The sequence below is a fragment of the Neodiprion lecontei genome, chromosome 5 (genome assembly GCF_021901455.1).
Source record: "Neodiprion lecontei isolate iyNeoLeco1 chromosome 5, iyNeoLeco1.1, whole genome shotgun sequence".
In the NCBI taxonomy this organism is placed as follows: domain Eukaryota; kingdom Metazoa; phylum Arthropoda; class Insecta; order Hymenoptera; family Diprionidae; genus Neodiprion; species Neodiprion lecontei.
In genome coordinates, this window is record NC_060264.1 from 10,120,791 (window position 1) to 10,136,532 (window position 15,742).

The 15,742-nt window shown below is 39.3% G+C and overlaps 1 protein-coding gene across 1 annotated transcript in view; it reads left to right on the forward strand.

Moving 5' to 3' along the window:
• The window catches only part of LOC107226692 (protein abrupt), a 164,805-nt gene that overhangs the window by 52,886 nt on the left and 96,177 nt on the right, over positions 1-15,742 (forward strand). Inside the window, exons 6-7 of the mRNA XM_046742044.1 lie at positions 446-615; positions 14,971-15,190. Of these exons, the coding sequence (XP_046598000.1) occupies positions 446-615; positions 14,971-15,190 (390 nt within the window). The remainder of the gene's footprint in view (positions 1-445; positions 616-14,970; positions 15,191-15,742) is intronic.

Here is a 15,742-nt window from a genome sequence, read left to right on the forward strand (position 1 = left end):
TAAAACTGGAAAGCCTTCCTGCTTTCTCGGTTTGGCAGATGGATCGATATTCGATAAGCGATACACCTGTTCCGTCTCTTGGGCTTGCATTTGTCGTACTCTGGCTCGCAACCTGATCGGTTTTCCAGCGTCAGGGGACTCTATACAATTTTTATCACTTCGGAGACACTTTTCTCCTTGCTACCTGTCGCGTTATATAAAGACAGTCAGCGACACCAGCTCACTGTTCAGTATTGTTGTGGATCTAGAAGATCGTTAATTTTAATGCTCAACGAAAGAAAATCGGTGGAATGGATGCGACTGAGCAAAATCTGAACAGAAAATTGACAGGGTTGAAAAAGTTTTGTTTTTCCTCGAGGAAACCGAATTGGAGATTTGCGGATTCGTGCCGTTCGACGGTGAGTTGAAGAAGTGATTTCATCTTTTTTCTCCTTCTCTTTGACAGGTCGTAGAGTGCGACGTGGCAGGCCACGTCTTGGGACTCGGGGAGGACGTCACCTTTCTCTTCATGGGGATTCACCCTCCCGTGGGGATTGGCTTCCTCTGGACATGAGGACCGCCCCTCCGGCTGTCCCAGCATTTCGCGGCTTCGAGGAAGCTACCTCCGATGGGGTGGTGAGTTATGAATAAGTCTATACATTTTAACCACGCTTTACAACATCACGCAACGGATCACCCTTCAAGATGCTTCGCTTGGCTCACCTTGAGTGATACTTACAATTTTTGTTGCGTGACATGCCGCGCTCGATGTAGCCATCTCAATTAAATTTTTTCATGTGAGACAATATTCTAAAGTCATACATGTTAAGTTAGAAACGAGCAAAAAAGCAGTTGAGCGCATATCTGCTAAAGGACCTGCAGTCGCCAGTAAAGAAGGCCATCCTGTTGACCTCACTGAGCTGCGGGACACATTTGGTGACCAAATCTGGACCCACAAAGTCGAAATTTTCAATATTTTCACAATTCTCTCTATCTGCCAAATCCCTCACTCTATTGTTTCGATTTCATCCGACTGGACATTATATACGCTGAGAAAAATTCCATTTTTTATAGTAAGTAGAAAAATTCAGTAAAACAGGTATCGTTAAAAAAAACTGTATGAATATTGTTGGAATTACGAAAATCGAGGTACGCGTAACCATTTTGCGCTATCGTCGATCCTTTTTTGGTAATTGCAATGCAAAATCAGTTTGTTCGGTTTACTTTACTTTTTTAGTTTTTAGCAAACCTCAGAATCGAAAATCAGTCTCGTTTAAATTTTTAAACTGGTAACAAGTATAATCCAGTCTCGTTCAAAGTCTTAAGGTCATATAAAATATCTTAGCTATTCAAGCTATATTTTAACTGAATAACAAACATCTAATTAAGACTTGTACCGACTTGAGGGTAGTTCACTCCTGAGCGGTAAGCAATAGACTGCGATTGGGTCCAACTTCGCTTTTGCGCTTAACATCAACCGGGAAGTCAAGTAGTTTAGTTGAATGAATGCGTGGGATTATTAGAATATGAGTTTGATATTCATTGATTGGTTTTAAAAGGTGGATACGACAGTTTCGAAGGTAGATGAGTAGTGCGTAGGTCGAGATGTAAAGATGAAGTGACTTGGGATGAGCAGAACGAAGCGTGAGTGAGTGCAGAAAGCAGAGTGCATCATTAGGGTTCTGGAAATGATAGAAGATAGATGTCACACAGTCGCACAAGAACGTTGTAAGCGTACGACACGAAACAATTTTTGTAGTATAGTTTGTAAAATATATCAACCATTCACAGTTAACATCAAAACTCAATCTCCTAAGGCCTTTCAGATGAATTTAAAAGTGAGTCAAGCAACAAACAATAAGACGAATCTTTTTCCATCGAGAGTGATGGTAATTAGCATAGGAAATTATATGCTCCTTTGGTAAAAAATAATTAATGAAAATTTAAGAGAAACATATTCGTGCAATTATGATAAATTTTTATACACCCTTGCACGAATTGCGCGTCGAATTCCCTACAAAGAAGAATTCTTCAAACACGGGTTTTCGGGTGAAATAATTTGAAATTTTCAAATGGACTCGAGTTTACTTATACTCGACACATACCACTACCACTGTAGAGTCGAGTAAGATGCCCAGAAAATAATCACACCTTGGTTAACTGTTTGCGCTTACCCCACTTGGCAAAATCAACTGGCACTCTGTTCCTCCGAGATTGCTCCAGTGTTTGAATTGCTTACTCCTGTCCTCGTTTAGCAAGGACGATGCGGACAGTACGGCATGGCACCATAACCGTAACCGTACTCCTCGTAATATAAATTATGCCCGTTTTGTAGACACCGGACTCGGCCCTGCCGGCCGGTTTCCAAATAACACTAAAAAGACCCGAGTTCTCACGACTGACATTGCCAAGCTCGGCGTTCCTCAAGTCTACGACCGTATTCGGAACTCTGGACATTACCTGACTAACAAGAGCCACACCCGGCTGGCCCATGTTTCTCATTGCTGCTAATTTCGCTAGTCTGCATTTGTGGCCACCACCTCAGGATATGATGGCCACCAGTAAAAGCTCCTGAAGGATTGTGACGAATGTGATAACCGCCGTTACGTGTTACTACAGCCAAATAACATGACGGAATATCGAAACATAGTTCGTCAGTTTCAACCGAGTGGCCCTTCATTTTAGGAAGTCGTTAATTATACAGTTGGAAATCAAATTTTAAATTGAATGAACCCGAATGACTTGAATATTCTTTGAAATAACGAAGAATGATGCGAAATCGTATCGAATCGATTTTCATCTTATTATGCGCTTTTGTTCATTTCCAATTTACCAAGGGGTCTCCATAGTTTTTCAATGATTTTCCGCCGTTCTAGGTGATTTTTAGTCATTTGTTATGACATCCTGTGATTCTATCCAATTCGGAAATTTTTTAAAAAAGCTAAGCACATGTGGAAATTATTGAAAATTAATGGAAATCACTTGGTACCCTAGAGGTCAACGATTGATCACATGACAAGGTAGAAATCAATAGAAATAAATCTCGATAAAATCAAGTTACTAAAAAAATATCAAGGTTTGAAAGGTTTCTTTTCTTTCAATTTCGCGGTTATTAAAGAAGTAAACACAAGATTTCCCTTACACGTCAAAAAGCGTACACTTTATAGATGTAAATGTAACTCTATTTACGATAGCTTGTAAATTCAGGCCACGGTTTTATTATTTTCGAAATAGTCTTGTCGAGATTCACTTTGCGCTTTTGCAATGTAATACGCCTGTATGCTTATATTTTTATGCGCGTGTTTCACCTACATTATCCAGTCAAAGGTATGGAATATAAAAGACGATGTCGAGGTCGACGGAGAAAATGTACCGTCAAAGGATTGTTAGAGAGACACTTCATGGATGCTCGTATCTTCTACCAGCGGTGTAAAGGGTATACCTGATACAATCTTTTATAAGCATAAAGATTGGCGCACTGGAAACAAGACGTTGAGTTCTTTGTTTCTGCCTACCGGGAGAGAAAACTCTACCAAACTCCAGCAAACTTTAAGGGCTTTATTTTCCTCGGAGGAATTCATATCCGCATTCCATGAATGGTGAAATTCCTCTAGGTAAAATATCAGAGGCAGCGCGGATTACAAGAGAGATCTCGTCTCTGAAAACTACCTGCAGTCTTCAAAGTTCACAGGGGTTCATCTTCTGAATAAATATATGTACGTTTGAATACCGGACGAGTTCTATGCGCATATCTCCGAATCAGTTATGTCATATGGGGTTTTTCGGAAATTGAGACAAAGTTCCCCCTATGTCACGTTACTTTCTTTATTTTTTTTATTTGGATAAAAAAAACTCGTGGGAGTTTCAATATTGTCGCAAGATTTTGCGAATTTTTATGGAGTATTCCTGTGCGAGTTATATAGGGCTTTGGAAATTTCTATGGGGTTTTGGGAATTTTTATGGGGTTTCGAGAACTTTTATGGGAATTTCATGGGGTTTTGGGAATTTTTATGGGGATTTCATGGGGTTTACTAGTTTTTGTAGAAAAATTTTGCGCAGGATCTTTATTGAAATTAAATAAAACGGTTTGCAACTGTTACGGGATTTCAGGAATTTCTATTCGTGTTAGAGATCTTCGCGGATTGAACGAATTTTCTATGGATGATGTTGGTGAGAGTTCAACTTGGGTTCCTCCTACGATTACCATGCAATACCCTTGAATTCTTCAACGTGACAGGGGTAAAGCGTTAAGGCGGCAATATATTTGTCTATTATAATATAAAATTTTTTGATAAAATGTTTGTCCGCTCCTTATTACCGATCTACTCCATCAACGTGACATCGAGGAATTGCTGGACCGGTGCGAATACCGTGGGTGTGTATGTTTAATAGAAATATGACGTCCAGTCATATGATCGATAGGGATTTACGTTAGTTTAAAATTGAAACGCGCCTCTTCTGTCGAAAGTGATGCAGGTACGGTTATAATAAATACATGGCAGATTTCGCAGTATTTTTTTTTTGTTCAGGTGATGAAATTAAAAGCTATCTCTTGGAGGTGAAATGACTCCTGGATTGAATTGTTTACGGAAAGCTTACTTCTCCTGGATTCGCCGTGTCGTCAGAACCCAGTAGTGCCGAAAATGAAGGCTCATCGTTTTCCGTTTTAATTTCTCGGCAAAATATCTTCTCGTGACTCGACTTAGCATATTCCTGCAGTATATTGACGGGCGATGGGGTGAATAGTAATTTTTCCTCACCCTCACTTTTTCCCTCCGTCATAAACTCCGCGTCTCACATTGCGCTGACCTCAATAACACGGATAAATTTTTCATATTTCTATATTTTCGGAACATTCCATTAACTCGAGGTTAGCCGCTCCGGATGTTACGGTCTTTAAATTTTTGTCGAACATCATTCTTCAAGTGCAATACAATTTTGCGACAGACGTTACGAACGCTTGAAATATTTATCGTTCTTCACCGTTGCGTTGTAAAGAAAAGTGAGCATGACATCCTGGCATGGAAAATTTTTCTCATCCCATCAGGGAAAAACCATTGTTGCACAATTTTAGAACGACTTTCGACGATTTCGTTTTGCCAAATATGAGTATATTTTATTTATCGTGCGAAGTAACGATCTTTCCTCAACGCGCATCGTTGCAGTAACGTTGCTAACTTCGTCGTCATCTCATAACCGGTTACTTCCACGAAGAAGTATTTCCGGTTCGATGTGCAATCACGCTGTAATCATGTTGACATTTGGTCTAATATCCTTGATACTGTGTGCCTAGCAAATTGTTTACCATGGAAGGCGTCACCGGCGTTTCATTATTTTTCCCTGCTTCCTTTTGCTGCACGCACTGAATAAACCCAATTTCTTAATTCCCTCTTGTTTTTTATTATCTCAAGCTTGCATCCACTGAAAATCAAACCGAATCATCCGTGAGGTACCAATTTATAGTACATACCGTGGAACGTGTAAACAGCGTGATGTAAGTCATAATATTCTCCTTGGTTCCTCTTCCGTTCTCTATTTCACTGGTAAAAATGCAGAATAGCGTTCGGAATTGAAGTTGGTAGCAGCACGGTTTCCGAAGCTTTCACGCAGAGTACATACATCGGTTTTATTGATGAATAAAAATGTATTATCGATGCGTGACAAGATGGCGCGTACCGAAGAGTACCAGCATCAATCTTCGTAAAAAATATTCCCCTCATCTCCTGTATCCCCGCGGGTAAAGGAAGCTCGTAAAAAGAACGGAAATTGAGAAGCTTCGACGTCTAATTTGGAGTTCGGATTGTCGCTGTCACGTACCGAACGACTCCCGGAACGAAACAATCAAAGCGCCCGCGAACTCGAGTTCGACATGTTTCGATACGCGTAACAAACAAGCCTTGACTCGCAATTATGAATTATATCGAATCCATTACTCCTCGGCAACTTTGATGTGCTTTCGAGGCAATCCCCGGGGGCTTTTTGAGGCCCTATCAACTCGATATCGCTCCTCCCTTTTGCGGCTCCTGTTTCATGAACAAAATTTAACAAACGATCTTCATATCGAAGAGGTGAATACTTTTACGTCGCAGAGTATGCCTCGGCCTCCATTTCGTTTCTACCCTAAAAGCGATTCCGGTGTCACGAGAAGTCCAGAAATCTGCCCGTGCAGCGTTTGATATTAACTTTATTGTCCAAGTTGAAAAGTTCGAGTTTTCTTTTTCTCTTTTAAAATTTTACTAATATTCATATTGCTTTGTATTCGTCAAATTTCGCGCTTCGAACGTTCATCGGCTGCCCTTTTACCCACGAATCGAAATTAAATCGAGCTTGAATTCGAGCGTTTTTCATTCTCTGCAATGGTTGATACGTCATTTATTTTTTCTAGCGCGAGCACGATGCCAGTACAAGTCGTCGAAAGGGACGTAACTGAAAAAAAATGACACTGCGAATATAACAATCTGTAAAAATAAAAGTATAAAGTTATTATGATGTTATATAAACAGTCGAGTGATGGAATTTCATGCTTTTTGAGACCAGACTTATTTTTTCAACTTTGTCGTTTCTTTTTTTTTTTTCTTTTTTTTCTCTCAAATTAAGATGCGACCCTCGAAAGGCCAGGAGATCAAAAAGAGGAGGTTAAATTTATTCTATCTGATTAACACGGAGGGTGTAAAACGTACGTCATTGCGATGAAAGCTCAGATCTATTTACTCAACGCCTCTTGTTGACCCGCCGAGAATATGTATTTATAATGTACGAGTGTTGAACCGACCGTGAAGTGCATGATACGATTATGTGAGCCGAAATTTAAATCTATTCGTAATTGCCAAACCGCGGATGTCGAGCTACGGATGAAAGTGAATTAGAAGGGATTTTTCTACCTCGCAGATTCATCTTGAAGCCAATTACGTTTCGCTAATGTTGAAAGACAGGTGATGGCGAATTACAACTGAATATACTTACCTTTCAGCGCGTTTTATACCTTTATACCTTAAATATTGAAACCTACTCGAAAATTTTCCACGTTATCTTGTTAGTCGATATAACGAGCCTCGTAATACTTATCCAGACTGATTTTAATATCCCAGCTGATTTTGTCAGCGTAAAAGATTTCTGGTCCAGCAGGCGTAACTGCTTTTAAAACTTTCAACGTACGACTTTTTTATTTAAATAAAATTTTCGTGCCTGGCTTGTTTTGTCTCGGTATACGATGTCTGCGTGTTATATAGGCGCGAGTGGAAGCTTTCAAACTTTTGATATTGTCATTTTCTCCGTTTTTTGCGAGGCCTCGTATAGGTATAAAGCTCTCTATACGCGAAACGGTACAATATTGCAGAGAAAGGAGCTTATGGCAATAGGATGAAAATTCCAATATTTTCACATCCCGATCCTTTAAACTTCCTCCGGCTTCTTTTCTTGAATCATATTTTCACAGATACTTGAACACGAAGTTACCGATCTCGTGGAAGGAAGAAAGGGTCCTTTGAGGCACACGAGGAAAGCACTTGATCGTACCGCTTGCACGTACCTCTGCTCAAAAGCACGATTAAATCAAAATCACATCCTTTGCCTCGCGACTTCAAATGCCGAAGTTATCGACTTACTTTCGGAAAGGATCTCGCAAAATCATTATGAAAATTTACTCCCGATTGGACTGCCTGGATTTTCAATATCTTATGAGGAAGTATCCTCCCGATCAAAAGTTCTTATATGCACATTTCCCAAAAATCAGTAGCTTTCGAGTATAGGCTTCAATTTCGAGGGGGAATTGAAATCAAATATATCACTCAAAAACCGCACAGCCGATTCGCAGAATCAATCACAGCTTCTTACCTGTCTTTGAGAATCAACCGTGCAGTTTTTTGATCGATTTGTTTGATTTCAAGTCCCGTTTAAGCTTTATAATTCATGAAAATCGCGAAATCCATAGATTCAAGAAATCTGTACACCTTTCTTTTGAAGTTTGTATCTCGAAAACTACTGATTTTTAGAACTTGTGTTCATGAGAACTTTCAATCGAGAAGGGTATGTACTATAATATATTGACAATCTGACCAATTCGATCGGGAGCCAATTTCTATAAGTATTGTCTAGCAATTTGCTGAACGGACTAGCAAAGTACAGTCAAGTTTATAACATAAAGACCCTACGCTGTTAATAAAAGTATCGATTCCTGATATTTCAGCATACGATGTAGAAAAAACGAAAGAGAATTTAACAGTATCAAGATTTAAAGAGTGAACTTGAGGTTGATCGAGTTGAATTTTATTAAAAGAAACCCTCGTTGACAGGGTAAAAATTAAAAGCTATATTGTTCCGTATAATTGATACAAAAATCGTATTGTTTATCGGACGTTGATGAATTAGAACTGATTTCGCTGCTTAACAGTTATTAAATAACGTAAATATATTCCTCAATTAAGCACAAGTTCATCGATCATCCTGCTATTATGATTTTGCCTAAGGGAGGACACATGTGAAATCGGACAACATTTTAAGGTCGAATTTCTTCTTTGTTTTTTGTTTTAATTTAATTTCCTCCTGCCTATCGAAAAGAACATTCGTGATTATTTTTATCTCAATTCGTTCTTCTGTTATGAACTACCAAAAATCCTCAGATTCAACTTTTTAAACGAATATAACTCGAGAATGAAGAGATATTGATAAAAGTGAAAACGTATTTTTGTCGTCTTATGTCACAGATTCGTTACAAAAAAAAAAAAAAATATGAAGAAATGATGTCTTCTTTGTGTTAAAAATCAAATTTTTCATCTGATGTTCTAAAAGTTCGTTATTCAGAGAATAAGTAGTAATTTTACCAAATTTTTTCACAAATCTATGATTTGGGGCACAAAAATGTGCTTTAATTTTTTTTTCAACATCCTTTATCATTTTCAAAGTTGTGCAACGTCTCAATGTAGCGGTTGGACGTTGTTGGTGGAACGTATTTCTTTCTTTCTTCTCCCGCTTTGGTCAGCGTTGATAATTTGTCTGACAATGAAAAACGTCTCGACGCTGCCGTATTTGCTTAATGGCCATTTTTTAATTTCCCTTGATGGGAGAACGTGCCACCGATCACTACAATAGCTCTTCGGAATGCCGTAAACTGCCATGGAAAGCTAGACGTCTACGCCTCGCCATAAGACGCAGCCATGCCTCGTATATATACCAAATGTGTCGGATGTTTCGTGCACTTGAACCCCCTTGAATTAATGGCAAGGTCGCATTGACAGTGCGGAGCATCTGAATGTGATTGAATTGTCAAACCCTATTGATCAATATACCGTTATATACCGTTCGCCGTTTAGGTATATGCTTGCTTATGGTGAACGGGTTTTGTACAAATTTTCAAAAACTGGTAAAGTTCCAATGACGATAAAGAGAGTTGAAAATTCATAACTGAAGAACAAATTGAAGTAGTAGTTTCGTAAAAATCGTTTATGCTTCTTTCGACGGGCAGACTAGAGTTTCAAAAAATTCGACCTCAAGATCTTGTCCGATATCACAATAAATGCCCCAAAGAAACACGCGACGTTTTTGTGGTTAACTGAAAATCAAAGGAAAGAATCCATTATTTTTAGAGTTGGAAAATACATCGTCATAATTACCCCTGTTTAACATAAATTGCTCTAAAACGATTAACGAAGTGATTTGATCGAATTTGAAACCCATGGGTTTGGATTTAATTGTTCGGAGGAGACATCGTTTTAATTAAATTCATCTCAATTTATTTGGGCCACAGGTTTTGAGCCACCGCTTTGACATTTTTTTTTGTCTAGACTGTACGCCTGATGCATCATTAACTTCTTATTATAGTGTATTATCAGCAGAACGCGGAGAAGTGTCTCTCTTAATTAAGATTGCATGCCTTCGGGTACACTCCCAGACGATTCCTTTTCGCCGTAGATTTCTTCAAGTCACTCGTCTGGCTTTCCGAACGACTGCACTACGTCTGGGTACGAGCGTTGTATGACCGAGTTCTCTTGCCCTATTTTCCCACGCCTCTCGTCTCTTTCCAGTGTAACGTCGCGAGATGACTCGTCATTTACTCCAAAAAGAAAGCTCTGCTCGACGCGGCGTGACAGTGTCGCAAACTCCTCCTCGCGGATAATAACTCCAGCGTGCTTTATGCCGCGTGATATGAACGCTCCTCCGGTCACAACGTCTATTCCGCATGATCTTTCGTGCAATACCTACCTTCGAATAATTAACAATACTTCCAGGGACGCCAGTGAGGGTATCACGTTTACCAACCCCGTATTTCACCGCACAGTCAGACGCAATTTTACACTCTCTGATGCTTTTCTTCCCCGTCGCAATATAGCCCCGGAATAAACCTCCGAGTACCTTACCTCTCGTTGACGGAATCCTGCAGTCTCGTTGTGCCCGAAGGCGTTTTTGCGTTCTACAGACCATTTCTGGCGTCGACTCTTTCTCACTCGCGCCTGGCGCCGAGTCCCGAACGATCACCTGCACCGAGGGAAAGGAATTCTTGAACAAACAAAACAGATTTTGTTGGAGTCCATTCGCTTCAATCTAGTTTCCCTTATTTGTTCCAAGTACGATGACTTCGATTCAACAATTTTGATTTAGTTAGTTTCTCAAAATAATTTAGTCAGACGAATTCCTTGATTCAGCAAAACCCTTTCTTGTCGCGATCGAACGAAGTATCGTTTCGAATGAACCTTTTGATGTGTTTCCAAAATTCAGTCAACTAAATATCATTTCATTTCGAGTTCATGTATCGTTCCTCGAAGTTGAATGTTTCTTGACAGAAACAACTAGGTACTTCAAATGAAATAAGTAGACGAATCTAGACAACTAAAGACTTACATCGATGGAATGCCATCCTCTGTTGATCTGACCGTAGCTTGTTTGGCGTAACTAGTTGAATCGGTTGCACTAATTTCTTTACGAGATAAAAGAAACACCACACGCTTTGAATCAAGTAGATAATATATGATTCATCGTAAACATCAGTATACCTGTACTATAAACGAACACTAAGCCGTGAAATTTCTCGCCACGGAAGTAGCTTCAGAGATATTTATAAAACCGGGTAATCGGCTAGGAAATCAGATATGGATAACGTGAGATTAAATTTGTCATCAGACGTATTACAAACAGAGAAAGCGTAATACCAAGTTTCGGTTAATCGAAATTGACGCTGACTACAAATAAACAAAAACTATTGACATACGTTCAATTTATATTTTGACGCGTACAGCGATAAGTCTTCGGGTTTGACCCATTAAATGTTGGATAAATTCCGCAAAATTTTGAGTCAGCAGAATTACAAATTGTATTATTCAAAGAATACGTTTGATGCGTTTGAATAACTCTGATTTTCAGTCATTGCAAAATATTTTTGTAACAACAAGTTTCATTACGTGTTTCAACCGTTGAACTCTTGGCTCAACAAGACGTGTATTAAAACGAGCTCAATTTATTTCCCTACAAAAAATTCATATTTTTGAAACATAACAATTGCCGCGCGTTCAATCAAGTTTGTAGGCATTTCAATCTTGATACAAAATTCACATTATTGCAAGGAACTCGAGCCGTGTTATCTAAATAAATTGATAGTCAGCATTGATGATTTAAAGGTTTAATTCAGTTCTATATCAAGTTGTCACAAGCATTTCGTCCGAGAATAGTAATTTGTGTTCGCTGCATTTGACTACAGCATTCAATTGAATCACACGAATATCACTTGACTCAAATAATCCTTTCCCTCCATATGGCTTCGATAAGCTCCTCGGACAAGCGACATGAGACGACTTTTCCAACCATTCGCAAGCATCAGCGAGTAGGTTTTCCGAGTGACTAGGCATGTTCCAGTGCTACTCTCGCTTCTGTTTGCGTTGAATCAAAGCATCGCCAGGCACTTTTCTGCGGACCTTTTTTCACCCATTTCAGTCGACAAGCCTAGTACGTTACGTGTGAATGACTCGGTGAGTAATCATCGTATTTTTGGTAAATCCTACCTTTCCCCATTCCTCTTCATCGGAAGACGAAATGCTTTCCCCCTTACCACGGATCATCTCACAAGATGGACTGGACCTTGCGTGATAGCCTAGCTCGAATACTCTGCAAGCAACTGTAATCAGAGCAAGGAACAACTTGCAGCCGTTCGATGGCTGAGTGATTCCGCTAAAGCATTCGCCATTCGCGCAATTCTGCGCACACACGACCGTCGCCAATTCCTGACAATCGATATAGAATCACGTACCGTTCAGACGCGTGTGCAATCTACCAGGTAACAAGGCTTGTTGGGAATTCATCAAACTTTATGATGAGCGATTGGCATGCCTTGCGAACTTGGAATATCTCTCCCTTGGTACGCTGTACGAACTGCGACAAATAAGAGGGAAAAGATAGACAGACGTCTGTGCATTAATTCACCTCGGGTAGTTTGCAAAGCATTTTCGCGTCTGGTCTCGGTGATATTAATAATTATTCCAGCCAACAAGCAATTATGTCATCTCGGACGGCGAGTGATATTCTTTCGTTCAGCGACTGGTGAACCAATGGTTGGATGCACGGTCTCGGTAAGTGCCTGAGGAAGTAGAAACGCGTGGCAAGCTCGGTGATACGTTCTGAAGGGGGAAATCCTGCGAATTTGTACGATTCACGGTTGTCATAAACGAGCTTTTCATCGTACGGGCGTAAATCCTCCGTGAGTTTTTTTTCACTCCCGATAATCTCTCCTGATTTATGCCGTCGTCGATATTGCTCAGAATCGGAACGGAGAATTTTGTTTGCTCGCGGGATTTCGGACTCGGAAAAAATTATTACACTACTCGCATGCATGCGTTGATCAATTCAGATATGCCGATCGGTAATGCAGACATTTTGCTACCCTTGTCATTGTTGTCGACGGCTCTTGAGCGTTAGAGAATACCCACCCATTCGGTGTCCTTTTTTTCATCAATAGTCTGCGAGTCTCGAGTATAACGCCGACCGAGTTACGCGAGGATTGAGTGGCTGACTTTTTTCCGACTTGGAAAATAACTTGTACGTAGTTTTCACATGCGATTTTCACCGTATCAGCAGATATATTCGAAATGTGAAATTGAACATTTATAATATAGTTTTCAAAAATACGCAAACCATTCAATGTTGTATCCTAAATTTTGGGAAAATGGCGTCATCGACTTGGATGAAAGTTGAGTGAAAAATCAAATATTGGGTGCGGAGATGATCCACGAAACTTTTCAAACTGAATCGGACGAGTCGAAGAATGAAGTTGTATGTACAAAAAAATGTTATCTTCCACTGTACTTTATACGGCAATAAATATTATATTTTTATTACCGTCGCAGAGGATATTTTGAAAAACAGAAAAACTGAAACAAACTTCATTTCGCTCAATCGAACACTTCTGTACACATTTTACAGTGACGGTTACGAAACCTCCAGAATAATCGGCATGGTTGGGAACGTCTCTGAGATTTATTGCATCACAAAGTTCAGTGAAAAACTGCTTTTCTTTCTATTTACAACTTTTTTTTTTTTTTTTTGCCAAACCTACCCAACCCAAATTATATGAATTTAGCTTTCGTTTGCTGCTATTCAATTCTGATCAGTGTACGTGGAGATTAAAAAATATGTTTCGCGTAAAATAACACACCGGCAGAAATCGTATTGCGTAGGATTGGTAGCAAACTAAAATGAGACCGATATCGTTACAGTAAATGTTGAAAAATGTTTTCGCATGATGAATAATGAATTATAATGAATAATGAAAATGATCAAGGACAGTATAGTAAACGTAGCAAAAACTTCTTCTCTGGGCTGTACTAAAACTTCAGGTATTCAAATACTTTCCAACTTTTATATAAATATAATATTATATTTTACATTTGTATCAATAGCAATGTTTTATTACACACACTGATTCAATATACCGCCATCCCGTGCCCCGTGACTAATATGTCTTAAAAATTGGCGGAGCTGTCGAATTTCCTGCAAATATTAAGTAAGAATTCCATCACCCAAAAATAAATTCCAGGCTTACCCTTGTCGGTATTTTTCTCACTGTTTTTCGTCTGCAACGAGAACGCCGCGCTTATCGGATTTCGTTATCGGAAACCTCACTCGATGAAAAATCTACCGTATAAAATGTATGTTAGACTGATTCAAATTAGGGTGATACTTTTTATTTTTCTGGAATAAATTTCAAACGTTATTTTTAACCGAGCAAAAATTCCCCCGTTGTCGAGGATCTTGAGGGCAAGTCTAATGACGTGCCTCATTTAATGTTATCGTTTCCCGCTTTAAAAACGTGTCAAAAACGAAAGTCATTCCAGTTTCTTCACGTCATTTTACAAAATAATCGTGTAGTAAGGACTTACAGTTGGACTGGCTTCATTTTCATATAAATAATAACATATTCGTTTTGTTCATAAACCTTCAAAAGGTATAAAACATCATTTTAAAAGGTAATTTAAATATCCCTACGATTAAATGTATGTATATAAAATTGCAATCACATTTATTTTATAAAATTCTGCGAATAAACTGAAACGAATACGGCTATTGACACTCATACTTGAACTGCGGTAAAAACTAGCGTTTGTACATTCTTCTAGGAAAGCAAAAATGGTGTACTGTGTAAGAAGAAGGCAAACACGATTCTTTACATAACGAGAGTATGTTACGCGTTTTTTCATGAAGTACGAAGCACGAAATTGAGGTTAGGGTCACGCAACGTCAGATTCATTTGCGACTGCACATGCGCGGAGTACTTAGAAGACCTCTTTAACTTCTAGGACTCCGCGCATGCGCGTTCGCAAACTCACTCTAACGTCATAGAAACGGGTACTTCGTAGACGGGAAACACGCGTGAAAAAACGCGTGAAACATATTTGCTATACATAACAGATATTGTCCTGAAACTGGATGAGATTTCCTCGAGTTTGCGTGACCCTGAAATTCGCACACGCAGAACGGACTACAGCTCTTGAATTTCTTTTCTCACGACTGCAGGTTCACTTGGGTGAGGGAATCGCCGTATGCGAGGAGCAGCTGCGCGCCGTGAAGTGGAGCGATTACCGCAAGTTGACCCGCGGATTGGCCGCAATTCTGTTCAGCCCTACCGAGCTTGCGACCTGTTCTGTTACTGGACAACGCTGGAGCAGAGCGGGAACCGCGACGGAGCGCCCCGTCAAACCGGCCCTGGACCGCGCCAAGGTGCAGGCAATCATATGTGAGTATTGACAAGCAATTCAATGCAATAGAATAAAAATTATATTCAGATAAAACAATCTTGTTTTTGCGCTTGAGAATATTTAAATCAAGAATGATGATATCCCATCCAACCTAACCCGACCTAACCTCTATCTGTATAAAATGATAATTCTATTCAGATTAGACAATCTTGCTTACGGTTAAGAACATCTGAATGAGAATTGAGAATATCCAACCTAACCTAACCTGACCTGAGCTAACCAAACCTAACCTCTATCTGCACAAAATAAAAATTCTATCCAGATGAGACAATCTTGCTTACCGTTAAGAACATCTGAATGAGAATTGAGAATATCCAACCTAACCTAACGTAACCTAACCTCTATCTGCACAAAATAAAAATTCTATTCAGATGAGACAATCTTGCTTACGGTTAAGAATATTTGAATGAGAATTGAAAATATCTAACCTAACCTAATCTCGATCTGTATAAAATAAAAATTCTGTTCAGATAAGACAATCTTGCTTACGATTAAGAATATTTGAATCGAGATTCACAATATCTGATCTA